Genomic DNA, 24,600 nt, shown 5'->3' with positions numbered 1-24,600 from the left:
GCATATTAATTTGTACTTCTGTAATTGCATCCTTTATGTAGGTTTCAAAATATTCAGCCCCCAAATTTTTTATTTTTTAATTTGGCAATATCTTTTGACCAATGATTTGTAATCAACATCAGCACAGAGAGGGATAATAACAAACTCTGTGAAGTTCTTGTTTAGAAAAGTTCCAGAACATCTATCAAAAAAATGAATCAATGTTGTCAAGCACAGGGAATCATACCACTGCAATCACTAGATAAGTTCTGTTCATACCATGATTATAGCTAGTGCAGCCAATATCACAGGTTCTCCTTCTCTATTTTCTTACCACAGTGGGCCAAATAGGCTATATAATGAATATATTACAAAGATTTGTGCTTCACGCCCAAATCTAGGGTTTATGGTGAAATAGACATTAGACATTCAATGCAGTTTGGATTGATTTCTCTTTTCAAAGCTGATACCAATGTATTAAAATGAAGACCGTGTAAAGTCCGATGTATACTCCACATCGCGACCACAATTTTGCAGGCCGCGAAGTAATTTGAGCTGAAATTTTACGGTTTCTTCGCTTTGCGGAGAGTTGGATTTGGTTCAACTTTTGGGGGGTAGGCCAGCGAAGTTTCTATATGAAAGCACAGAGCGGGCAACAATTCTTCGCGATACTCGGCGATATTTTGATGAAGTATACATGAATGCCATGAATTTTTTCATCACAGCTTCTCGCGAAGTGGCGTATACATCGGACTTAATAGCTGACAGCAGATGTTGCTTTCAGATGGGTTAATAGGTTTCAAGATATGGAAAATAACAGTTTTCTGGCCTGTGGGATGCCCATTCTCTTATAAGAACCCATTCGATTTAATGATGGTCTTCAGACTTAGATCAGGAGTGCAAAATGAAGGTAATAGACTTTAATAGCACTCAGGCAATGTACTCTTTTGGAAATTGGCTGTGGCCATGTCAGATGGTGATGAACTGAAAAGCTGTCATTCCATCATCAGATACACTTGATGCTTGCCCCCACTTAACACCCAAAAAGCACTATAGTCTCATCCCTGTCTCCAATGGGCTATACCAGTTGAAATCCATACACCCCCTATGCAAGACATGACCTTAATCTCCCACACAGGGGGTGTAGATTTCAAATGGAGTCACTAATTCAGGTAAACCCATTTGAAATCCACATACCCTGTGTGGAAGATTAAGGGCATGTCTTCTATGTGGGGTGTATGGATTTCAATTGGAATAGCCAAATGGCACAGTTCATTGACCTCCATTTGCAATCGCAGCTCAAAATTTGACCTCAACTGAAGTGTGTTTTGAGCCTAAAACACTCAATGATCACTGTATGAATTAAAGAAGTCTCCGGCAATAACAACATTATTCCTTATATGTTAGAAAAATAATTATCAAGCACGAATCACATGGTTTTATTTAAAACAAACTCATAGCTCATAGTGACCATAAAAACGAATAAAAACATCCGTTTCTCAACACGTGATATTCAAAATTCCCGGCGCCGAGTGCAATGGCGTCCCAGTAATACAATGAAGGCTGACGACAATTGAACACAAATAACCATTCGTCACTCATTGCACTTAGACAATTTGGTGGGAATTTTGAATATCGCGTGTTGAGAGCCGACTGTTTTTATTCGTTTTTATGGTCAATATGATTTTGCTTGATAATTATTTTTCTCACATATAATTTATAAGGCATAATGTTATGATTGCCAGAGTCCCCCTTTAAGGGGCTGTGCAATAATTAGGTGTAAGACCAGGGTGGGGACAACAACATCTCTGCACCTCCCCTCCCCTTTTGTTGGTCTGCCCTTTCCCATGCCAAAATTTGGGGACTCCAAGTGTAAAACCTTAAATTGTCTACTTCTTGTGTGATGCAAGCCTAGCAAGCAGGAGATTTTACAGGGGTGGAATTTCGTAAAGTGCCACAGGAGTCCAAGTCGATTCTCGCAAGAGAGTTTTGCGAGAGTCCATGGATTCCCGTAAATGGATTCTCGTTGTACAATCTTGCGGGGAGTCCAAAAGGTATTACATGTTTGCCTACGTCAAATGCATTCAAACAAACAAACTAACAAATAAACTGACAAAGTTAAGTTTTTAATATATGTGTCATCATACTGTCATTGCAGCTATTGACTAATTGGTAGTATTGATTAAAATCGGAAACTGCTCTTGTTGTAAACATGGAAAAACGTAATTTCGCTGACTGAGCCGATAATTTCCAGCGCGTGTCCACATGGACTCTCGCAATAGGACTTTTACGGGAGTCTCTGCGAGAGTCGACTCTCGGACTCTCGCCGAAATTCCACCCCTGATTTTACACATTTGAACATTTTCTTGCCATTTGTCTACACCTTATACAAAACAGTGCCAAAAAATCTATGCCAAAAACTCTTCACCCCCTCTTTTGACCTACCAAAAATGTTCCCCTCCCCATTTGGCCAGTGCCAAAAAATCTTTGCCCCTATTAATTCACCACTCTGTGGAATGCAGAATTATGGCACCACTCCGAAATTGGGGATTAAGAACTGCGTCCTAGTGAGTGAGCATGTTTAACATCCTAGGGAAGGGGGAAAATAACATTTGAATGGTCATTGCTATATATCACAAGTGGGTTGATGAGGTTGACTTGGCAATTGCCCCTTGATCAAACTATCCATATCTTGGTCATGCTCTTGGTACACACTGAGTGACATACCTGCATGCATGTCAGATATTAAGTTAGAAAATATCACAGACATGTATGTTGGGCTATGTAACCCACACAAGTTGAATGGCTGGCAGGGAGTTTATGGCTCTCTTGAGGAGGGGAAAATGAATGATGTCAATGAGCAGTGTCCGAATTAAGAAAATAAAAGGGGTTGTCCCACGGACAACCAGGTTGTAATTTCTGGTTGTCCACCAAAGTTTGTGGTTGTCCGTAAGGTACCACAATCTAAAACAACAACTACATGTGACCAATAAAGTGGAGTAAGTGTAGTCAATTTATGGATAATTACTCTCAAATATTTAACAATTCATCAGTTGTGTCAGGTTTGAGCAAACTGACATGCTGGAAAAAGTGACTTTTGGCTGTAGATCTTTGGTTGTCCGCCGAACAACTAGAGCATTATTTTTGGTTGTCCGGTGCATGTTTTGGTTGTCCCGGGCGAACGGACAACCAAAATTTCGAACACTGTCAATGAGGTGTGGAAGGAGATTTCAGGGGATTATATTTATGGGCACCATGTTGTGGCCAACATTGTGAAGGAATTCAATTTGATAAGGATATTCTGAATATGGGTACATGAGTGAGGCTAGTCCTCTATAGTCAGGGGACCACAGGGTAGTGGGATGTGATGGGATTGAGTGAGACTAGTCCTCTATAGTCAGGGCTATTCTACAGGGGAGGAGGATGTGATTTGATTCACCATCTCTATCAACTGAAAAAGGAAAAAAATATTTTGATAGTTCTGTTCACCAAGTATTTCATACCATTCATGTTTTGTTTGGATGGCCTCAAAGAAACAACTTTCAAGTGCTCCCTCATCCTCATATGTATGTTGAAATTCTATAGCTCCATGGTCTTTACCCCCTGCCCTGACTCCAACAATGAGCTTTTCCTCTGGACCCCACTAGGGGGCACTACCCTGCACCCCTGGGTTAATTTTTGCCACCCTGACAATGATAACAATATGGGGTGATGGGGTGAGGCAGGAACATTGGGAGAAAATACCCAAATATGTTTCTTGTCTCCCTTTCTTTCTTCCAGTCAAATATTGTACTCCAGATATCGACAACATAGGAAGTGCTAGGTTTCTTTACCAAACTGCTTTATACAAAAATGCACTGTGTAGGCCTACAGTTTTGATTAAATTAATCAGATTGATCAAATTTGTATTCCATGGAAAAAAAGAACCAGAGACACCAAAGGCAATTGCCTCGGGTGCCCCATGCCTTTGCCTTGGTACCCCTCAAAATGTGTAACTTTGGATGTATTCCTTAGGATGTGATTGCCTTGGTGCCCTCGCAAATGGCAAAACTTTTTTCCCTGGTGCATGGTGCTCAGTTTTTAAATCACAACTTAGGGAAAGTGTTTACCTTATTGTAAACAAAATCCTCAAGATTTATTGTTTCAAACAACTTAGAGGACATTATGATTGGTATATAGACAGCCCAAAGACAGAGGCTCGTGACTTCAAGCTCATCTTGGAATGGGACAGATATAATTTGATTTGGTTAAAACAGCACTTAGTACATAGGACACTGTGGCTAAGTTGAGCACCCTGAAGGGGTATTGTGACCTTAGTTGGAGGTCATTGATTTACAATGGTGATACCTACAGACAATATATTTGGTTAGATCCCAGAAGATGAGAATTTGGAAATTTATTCGGTTGATACTGCCCTCGTTGAATTAGAATAAATTAAACTTCTTCACGATTACGTCATCGGGAATGAGATTGTGAAGGGTTGTTCCGGGGTTAGATCACTTCACGTCGGTAGCTGGAGCCTACAACACACAATTTTTTTTCCGCCGACATGTCTACCGAGGCAGCAACGAAAGGAGATTTTCAAGCACTTTTACAGTCTATTAAGTCTTCCCAGGATGAGTTAGCGACCAGGTTCGCAGTTTCATTAGAGGATACCAAGAGGCAGTTTCAGGAAGAAAGCGAGAGAAATATAGAGGTGTTACAGAAGAAAGTGAGCGAAGTTTCGCGAAGAAGGAAGTCAAGTGGAAGAGGGAAGGCAACAAAAGACAATTTGAATTCAATCAGTTAAGTGTTCATTTACTTCTATAGTAGATTATAAATACGCTTTTAGAGTCTGAATGAGATGAATTCCAAGAAATTGGGATATGGTGCCTTTTTTGTGTAGTTTTTGGGTCGAGTTCTTTGTTTGTTTTTTAGCGAAAATTGCCCCACCCTGTTTCAGGTCCGTGACAAACGTCTTTCTGCGGTTAAAACAAAGTTTGAGTATATTTGTGTATATTTAATATAAAGCCTCTGTGCTGAATGGTAATGAATTATGCTGCCAAATAAGAAAGTCTGGGCGTGTGTCTAGTGTTGAGTTCCTTTGTCAGTAAAATTGGCGCTAAATTGGACTCACCCGGCTCAAGTGCGTTATTGCTGCTAAAAAGATTTAATAGGTGTTTTTGTTCATCTTAATTAGCGTGTGTAGTTATTTTTGTTGTGTCACAATGAGTAATTTTCAATATAGGCCGTAAGCTTCAATCGTTAGTGAAATTTATGTCGCTAAAAATTTGTGAGTTTAGCATGCATCAGTGCACGACGAAGCATATCAAGGTTATATAGGATCGATGCTTGAGTGATCAGGATACTATAATACGAGACATGATTGTTATGTAATAAAATTAATGAGCCTTTATCATGTTTTGTATCTTATTCTTATTTATCAGATCCATTCTGGAATTAATAGAAGAATCTATTGAGAAACCGATTGAAGCAGACCAATCATTAAGGAAAGCCTTGGGTTTACTACGAGATAGACAGAAGCTGATCAAATTAGCTGAACAGAGCGAGCATGGTTGGACAACCGTCGCTGAATCTGAGACCAATGAGTTGGCTGAAGATGAAGGCGATGAGAAGAGGATCATGCGTGCAGAAGCAAGAGCAGGGAGGAAAATCAAACAGAAACAGCAAGCCAGAAAGCCCCCAAAAGCGCTTCAAGAGAGACGTACAGTCTACTTCTGGTTTTACTCCTAGGGCTAATCCTAATCCGCTTTTTTCTTGGCAACCCGGGTATGGCCCCGGTTTTAAGCAAGCAAAAGGAGCATGTTTTTTCTGGCAAGTTCGGGCACTGGAAAGAATCCTGTCCAGCACGCAGTAACAGTCAATACAGAGATCAGAGCTACCAGAGTTCCACCCAGACTGGAAACAGCCGCTAAAGTAAATAACAAAGTTAAGTATGATCTTGTAGAAATCATGAATATAGACCATCCTAATGTGGTAAATGATCTAGCAGAATATGAAGAATCTGATGGTACATGCGATATTAAAGTTTCTGGTAGGTTAAAATCTCACCAAGAATTTTGGCACAAGATTGGTGCTCCTGATTTCATTCTGGATATCGTAAAATATGGCTATGTTATTCCATTTTATGATTTGCCGCCAAATCAATTTTCAAGAAATAACAAATCGGCTTTGGATAATGCTGATTTTGTAACTAGGGCTATTTCTGATTTAGTCAAATTAGGCACAGTTGAGGTTTGCCATATAGCGCCACATGTTATTAACCCTTTAACAGTTTCTGTCCAGTCGAATGGTAAGAAGAGGTTAATTCTCGATCTAAGATTAGTGAACCAATTTATTCATAAGAAATCAGTAAAATTCGAAGATATGAGGACAGCTTTGTTGTTCCTGAAGAAAGGTGGGTATATGTTTAAGTTTGACCTTAAATCAGGATATCATCAATTCATCATGTGGATATACATCCGAGCCACCAGACTTTTCTTGGTTTCAAATGGACAGTTGATGGTAAGAGTACTATGTTCAGGTTTACCTCATTACCATTTGGTCTCAGTTCTGCAGCTTTTCTATTCACGAAAGCGGTTCGACCCCTTGTTAAGAAATGGAGGAGTGAAGGTAAAAACATAGTCGTGTTTTTGGATGATGGATTAGGCTTTGCAGATAGCTTTGTGGAAGCCAATTCGTTAAGCGAAGAGATTAAGGCTGATCTTATTGCTTCTGGTTTTGTACCAAATGTTCAAAAATCAATCTGGTTGCCTACCCAATACATGGAATGGTTAGGTTACAGTATAGATACACAATCCGGCAGTTTTAAAGTACTTGAGAAGAGAGTGCAAGACATTTATCAATCTTGTTTAGGTATGTTGGATTCTCTCAAGAACTCCTCCTCTGGAAGAGTAAGTGTAAGACTTTTAGCAAGTATTACAGGTAAGATAGTTTCCACGGGGTTAGCGGTGGGAAATATGTCTAGTTTAATGACTAAAGCAATGCATGTTTGCATTGAAACAAAGGTAAATTGGCATTCTTTTGTTCAGTTATCCACTCAAGCTGTCGAAGAGTTAAAATTCTGGATTGAAAACATCCGTATTCTCAACAATAATCAGTTGGAGTTTAAGCCATCCGCTACTAGAATAGCGTATTCGGATGCAAGTAGCACAGGTTATGGTGGGTATGTGATTGGTTTAGGAGATGATATAGCACACGGTCTATGGACCACTGAAGAAATGAAAACAAGCTCTACATGGAGAGAATTAAGGGCAGTTGACTTAGTGATGCAATCTCTAGTTGGTAAGCTGTCCAATCATAGGATTAAGTGGTTTACTGACAATCAAGCAGTAGCTAAAATAGCTAAACAAGGTAGTATGAAGCCTGATTTGCACAATATAGCGTTAGATATATGTGGGACTTGTGTCAGACACAACATTTCCTTGGAAGTAGAGTGGATACCTAGAGCAGAAAACGACAGAGCTGATTTCATAAGTCGTATTGTAGATTCTGACGATTGGGCAATAGCAGATTCGGTGTTCAATCATTTTGATCATATATGGGGTCCTCATTCTATAGATCGTTTTGCTTCCTTCTATAATGCAAAACTACCAAAATTTAATTCCAGGTTTTGGAATCCAGGCTGTTATGGAATAGATGCATTTACTTTTGATTGGTCGTCAGAGCATAATTGGCTAGTTCCACCAATAAGTTTGATCCCCAGGGTAATCCTTCATATGATGAAAGCGGGGTGTTCAGGGACCTTGATTTGCCCTCAGTGGTTTTCGGCACCATTTTGGCCTTTATTATTTCCTGATGGGTTTACCCCAATCCCAGGAATCCTGGAAATTAAAGAAATCCGATATTTTCCCGGAATGTTTGAAACGGGCAGAGGTGATAACAGTAAATTTGTAGAACAGATAGCCAGAAGTGTAATTATAGCACTAAGATGTGATTTCAGATCCTAGAAGATATCAGATATCAGGTATTATCACCGATTGGGTGTATAGTGTATATTGATACAAATTTGCGTTTTCAGGCGGCTTAAGTTATTTCACTGGCTAGATGCTGTCGGACAGCAATTATATCTTAGCATGATCCTGTCATGGTCTTTCGGCAATCGGTATTGCTGTCAGACAGCAAAATTTTCCAAACAGTTTGGATAATGGTTTTGTCACTGATGATATTTGGCAAAAGGATGCTGTCAGACAGCGGTTCTTATCCAATCACTATTGGTTAAGTCTGTTTTAACATTTTTTTGTCCTCAAAAAGAGGTAAGCCCAAGAGTTGGGAGTCAACCAGGCTTAAAATAACAGGTATGTGTAGTATATATTAGAGTTTATTCAGATGGTATAGATTCTGATTATTGTTTTTGTTTGCTTTCAGGTAATATTTGGGAGCGGAATATGGACAAATAGCCCTGTTGAGAACCAGCATGAAGAACTTATAAAACTGGAAGCAGAGTTACCCTCTGTACTCTTGAACTCTAAAGCTACATCTACCAATGCCCAATACAGTGGCGCTTTTAATAAATGGTGTACATGGGCAGGTAAATTTAGATTAGTTAAAATCCGGCTGATCCGTTTCATCTGTCGCTTTATCTGATAAGCCTGAGCCACTCAGCCAAATCTCCAGCACCCATCCTTACAGCAGTCAGCAGTATTGCCTGGGCTCATAAATTGGCTGGTTTAGCTGATCCGTGTAGCACTCCGTTAGTTAAAAGCTCAGTCGAAGGCTTAAAACGCAAGCTATCGTCTCCAAAAGTCAAAAAGAGCCTATTTCACCGGGAATATTGATTAATATGTACGAAAGTTATATTGTGCTGATCTTTCCGTAAAAAACCTGTTTAATATCAGAACAGTATGTATGTGCTTAATTGCATACGCTGGTTTTCTACGCTTTTGACGAACTGTCAGATATTAAGTATGGTCATCTTGATTTTAAACAATCACATCTTTCAATATTCATTCGAAGAGTAAATCCGATGTTTATAGAGATGGTAACCATGTGGTAATTGCAAGGCTAGGTTCAAAAACATGCTCTGTTGCTATTCTTGAAAAGTATTTAGAGTTAGCCCAATTCAAAGTTGCTGATGCAGATCGCTTTATTTTCAGAAATCTTTCGGCCACCAAATTGGGGTTCAAGTTAAGAGATACTAACCGACCTATGTCATACACTCGTGTTAGAGAAATCATATTATTAGAGAAATCATATTAGATGCTCTAAAACCTATTGTTGGGGATGCGTCAGTGTATTGTGTCCATAGCCTACGTTCAGGCGGGCGCTCTGAGGCTGCCAATGCGGGATTAATGATAGAATGTTTAAAAGGCATGGCAGGTGGAAGTTCGAGTCAGCCAAAGATGGCTATGTTAAAGATTCACTTGAAAACAGGTTGGCTGTGACAAAATCACTTGGCCTTTGATTCCCTGGCTTTTTCCCCTTCATGGAGCATTACAGTAGTGCTATGGTCAATAACAGTACCGACAATTAATGCTAATTTCTTGTGTTTTGGTATGTTTATTCGTTTGTGTGAGGTGTGTGGGGGGGCTCGGTGGGGGATCTCAGGGTCGGGTGGTATGAGTGAAGAATTGGAAATTTATTCGGTTGATACTGCCCTCGTTGAATTAGAATAAATTAAACTTCTTCAGATTACGTCATCGGGAATGAGATTGTGAAGGGTTGTTCGGGTTAGATCACTTCACGTCGGTAGCTGGAGCCTACAACGCACAATTTTTATATATTTTTTTTTGCTGTGGTCAAGCTGGTTAGTAGTCTGGATGGGAAGGTCTTTTGGCACGTGAAACTTTGGCGGGAGGGAGAATCGAACACCAGATTGGCATGGGGTGACTAGGCTGGGCCAATCACGTTCTCAAATTTTCTTGTTCTTGATCAATAATACAAAATATTAATAATAATAAAAAGTTCAAGTTTTTCGAGTTTCAGTAGCTCCCTAGTTGCTGCGTTCAGTATTCTGTGTAGGCTGTCCTATTGTAATAGATTCAAATATTCAAATATTCTGATCTATGTAGTAGTTTAAGACAATGGATTCATTATGTTTAACATAATGGTAATTATGGAGCATTGCAGTAGTGCTATGGTCAATAACAGTACCGACAATTAATGCTAATTTCTTGTGTTTTGGTATGTTTATTCGTTTGTGTGAGGGTGTGAGGGGGGCCTGGTGGGGGATCTCAGGGTCGGGAGGTATGAGTGAAGAAAGACTACTCTCATCTTCTCTGGTTAGATGGACAACAAGTGGACATAGCCAGCTTTCTTGGTGGGGAGGGGGCAAAATAAAAATTTCGCAGGCAAAGATGAAAAACAATTTCCTGGTTGCATCATTTTGATCTTCTCTGTTCTTTTCCTTTTCCCGATTCTCGCTCTCATTTTTTTATCAGTGGGGATGGGGCACTTTTCTCTTATTTTTTGAGAGAGAGAGAACAAAAAGAACATAAAAGTGACAGAGAAACACAAACAAAATAAATGGACAGAAATGCAGTAAACTGTTTAGGACTATCAAGCAGAGTAAAAAGCAAGAAACTCTTCCCTTCTGTCATAAATTTTCTACATACAGACATGATCTTCACATTGCACACAATGCCACACTTCAAAGTCAAGTTCAAGAACTTTCCAAGAAACAAAGGCTAGAGCTATTACCTCTGGGAAAAGGCTACAATGAGGAAGTAGTAGATTTCAGGGTGTATAAATATATCAACACTGAAGTAGTCAGCCTGTGGATCTGAGGCTGGGTGTTCATGTCTGATTATACCAGACTGAACATAACACACATGTTGTGATATTCATAATAATAATGGCAGACAGAGTTGATGGATGTACATCAACACTCTCTGGCTTGTTGAGAGTAGGAGTTGAAAACAAACTTGTCATCAAATCAATTGACAGTTTTACTGGTGTTGATTGACCTTGTGGAGGTTGTAAATTTGGCACAATGAAAAAATAACACTACTTTCTTCTGTGTAGGAACAGTTTTTTCTTGCAAAGTACAAGCACAGATTTTGGAATACAAGGTACCAATTTAAAATGACAACATTTCTATACTATACATGTATAGCCTACCAGAAAAGTGCACATCAAATCCTTTAGAAGATAATTACTCCTCCCTTTGATCAAAAAATATATTCCTTAGTGAATTGTGAAAATGTCATTCAAAACATCATCTTACTCCCAATTCCATTAGAACTAGTTTGTTGGAATTAAAACAATCATCTTGTTTTGCCAGACGAAACATAGCATAATCATAATCTTTCAGTTTGACCAAACTAGGAATCAATTCTATAGGCTGTCTTCTATCAATTTTTCAAAAAGGGCCAAAACATATATTTTGGGGGTGTTTTTTGTATGCTAGAACAATCAACCGTAAGACTTGTACAACGACTGCAATTTCGGTCTATACTATGCATTCCGAGTTTTAGCAAAAGGTACTCAATATTCTCCAATCAAATTAACAAACAAACAAAAAACCTTGGTTGAATCATACCATTTTGTTCACTTGACCGATTCACCTAATGCACTTTTGTAACCATCTTAGTTATTTTGTTCATTGTGGATATAAGTAGATAAATGCATCTTTATAGCACCACTGTTGGCATCATTAACCCAAAAACTTTGTCACTAGCATTCATATTTTACACATAATTATTACACATAAATAACATTCCAAAATGCTATTCTACAAAATAAAACTGAGACCGCCTATAACAAAAGAAGTTCACAATCAGGTCAGTCGCTGACTGATTACTGGGTAGAATTGTTGACAGGTTGCCAAAGAACCCCTATACATGAGATATGGGGCATGCCTAGATACCTTCAAACTCGAGGGGAGGGGGAGGGGCCAATGCCCCAAATAGGCTAATGAATAGGGACATAGGTCTCTATGTGACATTGTGTATTTGTTATAAATATGCAGTTCTGATACCTTCTGCTAGCAATGTGACAAACATCATTTATCATTTGAACCGAATACCTACAGATTACAATCTTCTGCTCTTCTCTTGTGTCCCTCTAAGGCCCAATTGGTTAAAGAAGAGTACCAGTTTGAATCTGGCCAGATGCAATATGCACTGGTTTTTTGCTTCTTCTTTTTTGCAACATTTATGTTTCCTGGATGCTCTGGGTAAAGATTAAAATTTGTTCAAAATATGTCAAACATTTTTGAATTTGGGTGGGGTGGAAGCTCTCTACAAAAAGCCTGGTGGATAGTCACAGCGTTTTACGCGCCGCCGCCCATCGCAGCGATTTTTTTCCCGCCGACGAACAGCGACTTTGTCGCACTTGTTCAGCGGAAAACGCTAGCATGAGTCCATTTTTGCCGCCGACGGAGTTGCGATAGAAAAAGTTCAAGTAGAATTTTTTTCTACTGGAAACGATTTTAGCTGGCGATTTTCTGTACTTGTCCAATTAGGTCGTGTTATTGCCCCACGTGACTTGCCCCAAAGTAAGCATGAAGAAATCACAGACATCGTGGCGAACTTGACCGACGAACAAATTGAACAGCTTCAAATTAAAAGTGGAACAATATCCTCATCTCTATATCTTACATCGGATTGATTATCGTGATGTCCAAAAGAAAATGAATTCCTTACAATCCATTGCTACTTGTTAAATAATCGACGGAGTGGATGCAGGGAAGAGATAGATCTTTTGATCTTTTTCAATAGTCAGTATGTGCATCATGATGTCAGGCATAAGAATGATCAGCCATGAAAAAACCTGAACAGTTTGAAAAAGCCTGAAAAAGTGTGTGAAATGAGGCTAAAAAGGCCAAAAACAGGCTGAAATTATAAGAAAGTGCGGAAATTTGGACCTGCAAAAGCAGGAAGATTCTCATGCCTGTGATGTGCAGTGATCTAGGCTACTTTCATGATCCTCAGTGGTATAGGGCAGCTTAGGGCCTAACATAACCACTATATAATTATTATTATTATTTTAATATAGGCCTATTAGGTTATTTAGCCTGACCGTTTGACTCCGCCGGAGTATAATTGTGCAAGACTCGAGACTATCTATTTGGCGGTGAATATTCAAAGCACAAGAGAGAGAGAGAGAAAGAAAATCTTAATCTTGTCCTTCAAAAATCACTGGTATACCATCCTATATATCATGCATTATTACTTCATACGAAAATGACACTGTTATAAAATGCATAAAAGCGGACAAGACGCTATTATTTAGGCAACATATGTCACCATAATAGACTGGCAACGCCAGCCTATAATTTTTTTTCTCGCAATTGAAAGCGTGATAAAGTCGCACACTTTCGCGAAAAAGTCGCTACGTTGGCGAGAAATCGCGGCGATTTGCCTCTGCGTGAAAAACGCTGTGACTATCCACCAGGCTAAAGAAGACAAGCTCAAAATTGGGCTACGTCAATCTGAAAATGGTAGTGATATCTTTAAACTTATTCTGACGAGTAATATTATTACTGATTCCAAATTGTCCCTTTTCGCAGCATTTTACTAATATTTATTTTCCATGTAGCAAGCCGCAGAAACATCTTGTGTGATTCTTCCACTAGTTCATAAAAGTGGAAAGGTTTAAGTGTTTTTTTACATGCATTAAATGCAACTCAGCACATCTTCAGTGCAGTGTGGTGTCCCTAGCACCTTATCCTGGCCTTTAATTTTTATCAACTTTGACCTGATAAAGGTAGGTACTCTGGCCAACCACAGATATTGCTCTGCACCTCCCCATCAACCTTCTCTTTCTTCATCTTCAACTTGTTTGTTTTCCTAACATTAGCTGAGAATTTCATCACATTGTCATCACAAGAGTACACAGTACACTGGATCAGGTATCACCCTGGTCCTCAAGAACTTGACCTTGTTGTTCTTGTCATCAATGAACTATGGTGACCTTTAGTGTGGGGTCAAAAACAAATTACTGATGGACATTTTGTTTGTGATAGGGGTTTTGTTGATGATGTAAAGAGATTTCAGTGGTGTCTCTTACTCTTCTTCCAAGAAAATTCCCCAAAATATAAAAAAATCATAGTACCCACCCCGGGGTACGCACTTCTTGGGACACCACATAAAAATTAAGCAAAAAGGCAACGATTATTTAGAAAATTATTAAATACAATTATTCATTTCTAAACAGATTAAAATTTCCATTGACCAAGAATACTACTTTTAAATGCAGGTAGTGTAGTACCAACTTCAACTTTAAAGTGCGAGTGCACTTTTCTGGGATTAGCCTCAAATCTGGAGCAGCAATGAACTAGTTTATTGTCTCTAATTGACTATAAATTACCAGTAATGCATATTATGTGCCCAGACACACAAAACCAGGTAGAGGCTTTAATGCCTCAGGTGAAAGGGAGGGGTAAACAATGATTATGTAGGTAATGGGAATACTAGGTAACCAGGTTGATATAAATGTGACATAATAAGGCAATAGTTATGCTTGAACTGTTTCTGAAATATTTTTGTGGTTTAATTGTTTTCCAAGTTTGGAATATTTATGTTTATGTCATTGTGATATTTATATATAAATTGGATATGATTTTTAAGATGCATTGACATTGGTTGCTACATGTAGTCCAACTTATTAGCCATATTTTTTTTATCATCCCCATCATCCACCTTTGCACAGTGTTTTTGGTATGTGGTGCATGGCATGGTATAGTTAAACAACTGGGTCGAACTAGATAGACTAGTTCAATTTTAAGAGTGAGGAAATATGATTGATTTCAGTTTTTTTTTAAATAACAAGCAATGTTAAAATGTTATAAAGTTTGTAGGGGACATTTAAAAAAAGTACATTGCATTTATTTTAATCCTTAAACTTACAAAGGAGACCATAATGAATCACATGTACTTTTATTGTGCCATTATTTTGTTTGTGAATTCTGAAATTATGGATGACAACTTTCTTTCAAGAGATGTCATATTTTTTGAAAACTAATATGTGTACCGTATTCATTCCAATAAGCGCCCAGGGTGCTTAGCAAAGTCATTTTGGATGGGCGCTTATTTTTTACAAAAAAAAAAAAAAAGTTTACCAATTTTTTTCCTTTACAGGCATTTATTAGAGACAAATTTACATACATTATAAAAGGGTCCTGAGACGTTTTAGTAGCTTTTCTGATGCAGAAAATGTATTGCAAGTTTACACAGGACTCCTAATCCCCCAGCTATTTCACTTCATCAACGTCTATCCATCACTTCAACATTAATGGTACCCTTTAGCGAATTGAAAATACCCTGGGTGGGCGCTTATTGGGGCATGGGTGCTTATTGGAATGAATACGGTACATCCATATCAAAATGATGTACTTGTCCACTGTTACATGTGTCTCTTTTACATAATAGCTAGGAATAAATACCAGACTTATCTCAAGTGGAGGCCACTTCAATTCATCCCCAAGTCACATGGATTTGGAATATAGAGAACATTCCTTAACCATGTGACTTGAGGATGATTTGAAGTGACCTCCACTTGAGATGAGTGTGGTATTTATCCCTAGCTATTATTTGAAATGAGGCACAAGTAGCAGCCGGCAAGTGTGTCAATTTGATATAGATGTACACATATTTCATATCAAATTATATTTTAAAAAATGAATAGCTAGTAGCAAAATTATCTCGTAATTCCTGCAAATCAAGGGCCAAGGCCATAGTAGATGATAGAGAGCTCTTCATAAATCTTAAGCTTATTACACACCAAGATCTTTTCTGATTTAGTTCATCATATGTAGCCCATCTGAAATCAGTTTTCATCTAATTCAATAATGATGCTGCATATCAAAGCGTGATGATTTTGACACTCTCTTATTAAGTCTCCACACTGCATGCATAGTTGTCACAGATAGGGAACCAAAGATCATTAATAGGATCTACACAAACAAAAGCAACTTTCTTCGTATACCCAGGGTCTTAATTAAAACGTTTTACCTAAACAGTACTTGGCTGTATTCAGTTTTGCTTTTACATATACTTGACACTTTCAATTGGGTGTACACATGTAGGATGCTAGATTATATTCATGGGGCCCAGTGATATTAATATCCTGCTTGTTTCGTTAGCAATAACTTTAGCATCGGCTACGATTACACCTCCTGGCTAAACTGCCAAGGTCACTGGCTATTTTGTCTCTAGTGACCATCACGTTCTTATTATCTATTACATTTTTCTTGAGACCAACTGTAACACAATATTTCACTTTTATATACCCCTTAAAGGGACCATTGAAAGAAAATACGATTTGATATCAAAATAAAGCCCATAAAATATAGAATCAATATCTAAAACAATTGAAGAACTAACTATTTTAGAAATAAAAATACAATGAAAACAACGCATTACTCGATTTAGCCCCTTCCGACGCTACATCGCGTCATTTATCAAAAGTAGAAAATTGGGCGCTTTCCTGATGACGTCATTGTGGTTACGCGTTTTGTGTTGCGTTGACATTTTTGCCGGGATAATTTGACAACAGCGATCGCGATCTAGATATCAGATGCAATAATCATGGTAATATACAACCACTTATAATTATTTAAAGGTCAAGTAAAAACAAAATTCCAGTTGATTGTCCACATGTTATCAAAAAGAAGAAGTGGAGGGCCTTTTTATTTATCATTTATTAGTTATTTTTTACAATGCAAATGGATCATTTAGGCCTATGTATTATTCCGGACATTATTACTAGTTGTGTAATTTGTAGAGGAGGATGATAGGATCGAGGCTCTTGTTATTTGATGGTTCTCTGAGAGGATGATTAAAACAATGCCTCTAAATTGAAATGCTTATTGGACAGAAGCAAATCTAAACTATTGACAATATTATTAACTTTTGAAACATTTAAAAAAACAAGTTTTCCCTTTTAATAAAGAAAATAGCATTAAACATTTCAGACTCCCTCAATTGCAATGCCATGCGAAAGGAAGCGGGCGGGGACGATCAGTTTTTTTTTTTTTTTTTTTTTTTTTTTTTTATCATCATCAACCATTTTGCAGCTTCCTATTTTACTTATTCATAAATTCAACCCCCGGTCAACATGACCATGATTCCGATGACTTTATGTAGGCCCTACATAGCATTTATAAAACCATAAAACTAATTATGAGTAGGCATATAGGCCTATGATATAGTGACGATGTTGAGGGAAATATCGCCAAGATTTGTCGCAACACATAAATTGCAGATGATGTGCCGGCGCGAGCACCATGGGTATTATTGTTATAGGCCTATGTATTTTTTCCGTAGGACCTACCTTAAAAAATATTCAAGAGATGATTATTTTTTTCCAAAACCTGACAATTGGTATAAAAAAGCTTTTTCCTCCATAAGTTAACTTTCAAAAGTGCTTATTTTCATACCCCAAATAGTGCAAAGTAGGCCTAGGCCCTTTTATTTTGCAAATTTATTCCCCTATAGGCCTGCCATGTGTTATACGGGAGACTTGCCAATATTATTTGAGCCGTTGGCACTGGGGCAGTAGCTGAACGGCAGATGAAGAAGTTGGTTAAGAAGAACATGACATGCAAGCTGTTCATGAAATAAATTACGAGGAGCGCCTACAAATATACATAGGCCTTCAAAAAGCCTATATGCTACAAACATGGGAAATATTATAAAAATAAATTTTTGGATTTATAAAGCGCCTTTCTCCAGATCTTAGAGGACACAAAGCGCTGTAATTTCGCTGCAATGGTGAATCATCACAATCAGGTCGCATAAACTAGGCCAGTTGCTGCCGAACGGCGCACGCCTATCCGCATTTAGATTGTAACATCCACCAATTATCTGTGCAGCTCCCCAAATTCCATTGGGTGAAGGAAGTTTTGATAACCAAACAACTAATCACCGATTTTTGCGATACAGGAGGAAACCGGAGATCCCGGAGAAAACCTGTGAGAGCGAGCATGGAATCGGGATAAACCAAGTGCACATGAGTCCTTGGGCCGCACCGGGGCTTGAACCCAGGACTTCAGTGGTGCAAAGCGAGGGAATTACCGCTGCGCTAACTAGGCCTACACTTATTTTAATCCATGGATGGTTAGGACCGGGGTAGGCCTAGGCTATGCGAAATTGATGTCAGTCATTTCTAAAAAAATTCTGTATTTTACAAGATTTACCCAATCAACATAAACTTTGTAACTGTAGGCCTACCTTTGATAAAACGCTCGGACACTTTGCACTTTCAAGTATCAGTGGGAGTTGAGATTGGATTAGGACTATAAGCATTTCCATAACGTAAACTAAAAATATTTTTTCATAGGATTGTTTGGAGTGGCCTTTATGTTCCTCTCGTGGTTCGAATCTTCAAATTTGTTTCTCATTTTTATAGGCTTTTAAAAATAAATAAAAATGAATTTCGGCTTTTATATAATAACGCCTTTTCCCAGATCTCGGAGGGTTCAAAGCGCTGTAATTTCGCTGCCATGGTACTTATCACAATCAGATCGCATCATCTTGGCTGGATGCTGCCGAACCTGTCGCAAATCTAGCCGCACTTGGATTGTAACATCCACCAATTATCTTTTCAGCTCCCCAAATTTCATTGGGTGAAGGAAGTTTTGATAACCAAACAACTAATCACCGATTTTTGAGAAGCAGGAGGAAACTGGAGATCCCGAAGAAAACCTGCGGGATCGAGATAAACCAAGTTCACATGAGTCTTTGGGCCTTGAAGTTGAACCGGGACCTCAGTAGTGGTGCAAGGCGAGGAAACAACGCGCCAACTCGCTCTCCCGAGCCTGACTTTTGTTTTGAACCTGGTCCCATAAGTGTGTCTCTAGACGGGGAGACCGTTTAGAAACAAGCAACACTTTAATCACTCCTCAATTTCTGGGATTTGTGAGATTTAAAAATAAAGATTTTTCAATTATTTTAGACTTTGGAATGATTTATGAATTTTTCATACATAGGCCTATAAATAAGTTTATTAGAGAACAAGGACCACTTCCAAGTCTTTTTGTGGTAGGGCCTACTCTAGGGGTTTATCCCTCAGAATCACATTTGAAAAAAAAAAAGTGCGTCATCGTTTCCTCGAGCACTGTTGGAAAAGACCGAAAACTGCAGACAATGCTGATTTTACACTGACAAAAAGCACCTCCCTCCCTCATCAATTCATGAAAATCCTCTGGACGAGAACCAAAATATTAATTTTATACGGCCTAACCTAGGCCATGACGCCGGGAGGTAGGTAGCTAATTAGGCCTAAAGAAATTAAGTCGCATGTCATGGGCTAACCCGAAACATCATTGCCTTCTCTTTCCTATCCTCACCAGATATTTCAGAGGAAATATAAGTAAGGAGTTGCTATATCAGAATGCCTCGGTCATAACAAATGATACTCTCTTGCAAATGCCGAGCAGCTAGCACTGACAGCTTTGACTTTGTCAATATGAAGGCCTAGGCCTAACTTACTTATGTTTCCCCATTGCTGGCCAATTTGGTAGGCCTAGCTAGAATTTATATATAGGCCTATCATAAAAGTCATTGTAGCTTTGTAATTTATATTATAATATCCTTTTTTAATATACTTGTTAGGCCTAAAAGGCACATAAAAGTTCATTGCTGTAAATAAAACACGGTCATATGAATGCGTTGGTTTATGACCAAGTCTGGACTATGCAGTGTTGCCATGCAGCGGAAAGGATAACCACTTTGACGTCACAGGGGTTGCCACGTGTATCTGCACATATGAATTGGGCGGAACGACGCGACATTAGGCGCTTTGTCTTTATTTGCTGATTTGGGGGGTATAATAAAGGAAAATTGCGTTTATCATTTTAGAAATGGATTCTATATGTTATTAGCTTTATTTTGATACCAAATATGTTTTTCTTTCAATGGTCCCTTTAAGACTTTCTGCACTTCTGCAACAGTTTACATTACTGCTCCAGATATCTTCAAAATGTTAAGTAATTATAGCTATAGAATATCCTTAGCAGCTTCTTTTAGGTTTATATAAACGGTTAAGATTTGGGTTAAGGTTACTATTTCTGGTTAAGATGTGTACTAGGGTACAGTAAGTATTAGGGTAGGATTGGTGTACATAATTATGATAAGGTTTAAGCCAGGGGTTCTCAATAGGCAGCCCGTGCAAGGGCTAGATCCAGCTCAGTGTTGAGCTCACTGACCAATGGTGATTGCCCCATGAGCAGCTCTGAAATATACAGTAAACATAGCAAAATAATGAGTATTTGACCCTCAAACAAAAATCTTTGAAATGATTTTGGCCCTCTGAAACCTGTGAGAAAATATAACTGTGAACACTTGGATTAAGCTAATCTTAGGTGCCTACAGGATAAAATAGTCTTAATCTAAAAATCTTGTCAGCTGAAATTCCAAGAGATGTCAGTTATGTCTCGGACAAAAAGAAGCACTGAGTGAGTGGACACTATCACATTATATAGAAGACAGCGATGTGAATGTCAAGGCAAATGGTAAACAAATATCTGAAATCAAGATCATCCATTTCCTGTATTTTTGAAAGATTCCTAAAACTCACAATCTAAGAAAAGATTGATTATCATCCTCATTATCATCATGGTACTAATAAATATTGTGTATGCTCAAATTTCCCCCAATATCTACTTTTTCATAAAAAACATTATAATGAGCATAAATGATACAAAAATTCTTATCACTTATTCCCTAATTCACTCAAAGAGGATTTGAATTTCCTCATGCCTGTCTGAACTCCACTACTGAAATATTCAACAAGCTGAGTATATTATAGTACTAGTAGTGTTTTTGTCAGGTTTAATACTGTTTTCTTTTGTTTTCTGTCAATTAGTCAAGCACTGCATGGGTCTGTTCTAATGAAGCACTGATACCGGCACCCTCACACTAGTATGTCATTGGTGGCTTGTCTTAATTGGACCTGACAAATTACTAAAGCAGGGATGGAAAATTCATGAATGTTGTTACGGACATCTAGGATTTCATTTGCCCAAGTTGGAAAATTATGCAAAATGTTAAGTTATACTCAAAATGTTTCACTAAGCTGATCAACGAGTTAGAAACAAAAACAGGACATGCTGTAATTGATAAATAATTACTATGAAATTATGCAAATGGTGGAAATGGTGGCCAATTGCGCAGTAATACCAGTGGTGGGTGACAATACAACAGCAAAGCACATCAGCCCTACTGTTATCTACTTCAGAATGAAGATATTTTATATTAACTTGTAAAAATTATCCCTTTTTTGCAGGTATAATGTATATAAATTCAGGAATCTGCGCTCTCGCAGAAAGCACCAAATTAAACACCCCTGAAAATTAAGTAGCTTACACTATCTGAAAGAAAGCGTAATTGTTTTTTTTTTTAATTTCTCAGTTTTGATTACGCCTAGAATTCTTTACATGTGTGTATGCATATTTAGGACTTGATTTCACAACTCATTTCAAAAGCTTTTGATCAGTCCTAGCATACTTTTGTTCTGTGTATGGTGACCACATAATTTATATGAGACAACACAAATTTCACATAGCCATATTTAACCTCTTTTTACTTCACACAAAACCCACAATCATTGTGTGTATGCAAAAAGCACACTGTACATCACATAATGCACCATCATTTTACATGGCTTTATACAAACATATTATAATACAATGTAAAGGTTTCCAACAGAATAGACAGTGAGTGACATGCAATCATTCATAGACCATTAGTGCCAATATTGCAGTGCATATCAACAATGAACAAGCCCCTGATTTCACCATCTACATATAAATGGAATGTTGGCCCATGTATCACTTACCCAACTATTTATAGCATAGGTACAAATGTGACCTTAAACTTGATAGGTTTTATAATCATCAAATTAAACACTGAATGGGATTGGTTTTCAAACAACATCAAACCACTTTCAAATACTGCAAGCACCTTGTTCGATATGAAACTGAACTTGTGTGTTTGTAATGGTGATGTTGGGAAAAAAGTTAGCATTGTTGATTAAACCATGCTATTATTTCCCTCTTAATTATTTTCACAATGGATGAACTTCTAAAAATGACTTACTTTATTATATATATATTTCTCAGTCTTTGTATTTTCTTGACATTGTCAGCATGCTTGTTTCACTAAGGCCTAAAAAAAATAGTTTGATTGCGTAACCCGACCGATCCTAAAAATAGGCCCGACCCTAAACTTTTTCAGTCTTATTTATTTTGCAATTTTTTTTTTTAATTTAAAAAAAAAATTTAAAAGTTTCCAAGGCCTTAATTGTACACAATTTACAGCATAGAATGTGTGTGTAAAAACTAGTTAAAATGGCATTGAAGGAATTGAAAGCATAACCACTAAAATGATTATCATGGCTGTCTATGCAAAGGAGGTATATAGAAAGCAATTTTCATGTCCACCAGTCCATTGGTATTTGCCACCTATCAGGATACTAAAACAGCATAGTCAAAGAATGAGGGCGCTATACCTTGATAGACCTGATACAGAACCAACAGTTTCTGCTGCAAGGGGGAACAGCTGGCAGCCTCTTTCACAACAACTACTATAGCTACAGTTGTTGTATAATGATGCAAATATTGTAGGTTCCGATATGATGTACGAAAAAATTGCTGTCCCTGTTCTTAGGGAATAGGGTACAAACTTTGTTTCAATGAAAGATGGGGCTACACTTACCGATCTACAAATAAAACAGATTCTGCCCAATGTCTCTCTTTTCCAACATCTTCTAAAAACTGCAAGGGAAAATTAATAAAATTATTAATCTATTACTATAATGTTTTAAAGTTTATTTTCTCATAAATAATCTATGTTTCCTTTATTAGTATTATTGTTACGATGAATAAAAGCAATTTTAAAGACAAAATCCAAATGATAACCTTTTTTGTATTATTTGTGGCTGCGCGTGTTTTAGCTTAGCATCAACAGCATGTTAATTAAAGAAAGGTGGAAGTACAAGTATGAAAATTTGCTAAAGATTGACAGACTTTGCGCATGTTTTTGTAGCTGTTTCTGACCATTTATCGGACCAAAACTGACACGGAAATGAGAAAAATTGTCATAGCGACTGGAGATGAAATATCACGGCGAAAATGCACTTTTATTTTATTTTATCAATCAACATTTGATGAGGTGTAGACCCGGGGTATGTGTACAGGGATTGCCGTTCTGATCATGGCATTCCGCGGCGTTTCCCAGTATGATTGATCATGAATTTCAGATGGACGCACAAAAAGGACGCAAGTTTTTGCAACCTTGTCAGCAAACTTGCGTCACACACGGACGCACATTTTTTAAGCCTTAACGGGAACCCTGGTCTGCTTACTGAATGGATATTCATGACTGGTTCAATATAATGCTAAGTAAGTAATGCTATAAGTACTGTAATTTGTCCAGAATCCTTGATTATTTCATTCCTGAGATCTACAATCTTTATACACTATGAAAGTGAGTGACATTTTGTACTGCTAACAACGTCTTCCAAATATTCTTCTTACCTTAGGATCTGTGTTTGGTATCTCTAATGAATCCACTATATGCAAATCATCCTGCGCCATTTTGACACTAAGGAGTGAACTCAGGCCTAGAGCTCGTACCTTCTCTGGTATCACATACCAGTAGCTCTTTGGACCTCTTGGACCATGGGCTCTACCACCTGCAGAGGAACAAACAAAATGAAATCAACTCCTAAAATGCTATTACCATGCCTTTTTTGAAGGACAACTGAGGGTCTGCAGGTAGGGCAGATGGGGGGTCGGGTGGGGCGCAGAGACCTCACGATAACATCTCTAACTTGTATCACCAAATTGCCCCCTACTTTTGAAGCTAAGTTTCAAAATGGTGTAATAATGTGCTTAATCATAATGGGCAAATTTTGGAGTTCACATTGTGATTTGATATGGCTTAATTCAAGGTCTGGTCCTGACTAATAAGAGCATGTCTTCTTTTTCCTTCCTGGGGACCCTCAAGATGGATGTCAATACTATATTTTGCTGGTTGTGAATTCCTCTTGCATGATACATGTGATTGTGGCCTTTATGTAACCCAAAATTCTTGCTTTGATTACATCTGTAAGTTCAAATTTATAATGCTTACCTCCTTTCCAAATAGGTGATCTGATACTCCCATGTCTGGCCTTTCCCAAACCCTTTTGTGGCCATGGTTTTCTTCCACCACCTCTCATCTCTGCTCTGGTTTTTGTTTTTGCATTACTCTGTGAAATATATAAATAATACACTTTATTTAAAGAAATATTTTTGATGTGGGGAAACACACATCACTTTAAAGATCCCCTGTAGATGCTTGTAGCTATATGGGGTGTGACATCAGTGTTTTGTCTTTCTGTTTTGTAGTTCAGTGTCACCACTTTCCGGGAAAAGTGTATCTGTAGACTGGGAGTGCTACTTCAATTTATTTTATAATGTCAAGAGTTCTAAATACAAGAGTTTGAAGCACAACACTTGCTGTCTTTAGCTGTACTTTGAAATATAAAATACAAATATAAAATATGAATTGATAAAATATGATGCTGTGCACTTCTTGGATATTAACTTATCCAACAACTTCCGACACAGATTTATTTTTCACGGATAAAAGTGTTCTTACTGAAATGAAGCCTTGAAATAACTTTCCTAACCTGCATTGCCAAATTGCAATGCACCCTACATATCATGATGTTGAGGTGCAATGTCCATTGACC

The 24,600-nt window shown here is 37.9% G+C and overlaps 1 protein-coding gene across 1 annotated transcript in view; it reads right to left on the bottom strand.

The window, feature by feature from the left end:
- Window positions 1–24,600, bottom strand: part of LOC140152672 (large ribosomal subunit protein uL4m-like) — a 43,454-nt gene that overhangs the window by 11,997 nt on the left and 6,857 nt on the right. Inside the window, exons 5-7 of the mRNA XM_072175125.1 lie at window positions 23,997–24,114; window positions 23,399–23,556; window positions 22,578–22,636 (exon numbers count right to left, since the gene is read on the bottom strand). Of these exons, the coding sequence (XP_072031226.1) occupies window positions 22,578–22,636; window positions 23,399–23,556; window positions 23,997–24,114 (335 nt within the window). The remainder of the gene's footprint in view (window positions 1–22,577; window positions 22,637–23,398; window positions 23,557–23,996; window positions 24,115–24,600) is intronic.

This window comes from Amphiura filiformis, chromosome 5, assembly GCF_039555335.1.
Source record: "Amphiura filiformis chromosome 5, Afil_fr2py, whole genome shotgun sequence".
NCBI classification, from domain to species: domain Eukaryota; kingdom Metazoa; phylum Echinodermata; class Ophiuroidea; order Amphilepidida; family Amphiuridae; genus Amphiura; species Amphiura filiformis.
Note: the sequence above shows the minus strand (reverse complement) of the source record. Positions and strands in the feature narration are given on the sequence as shown.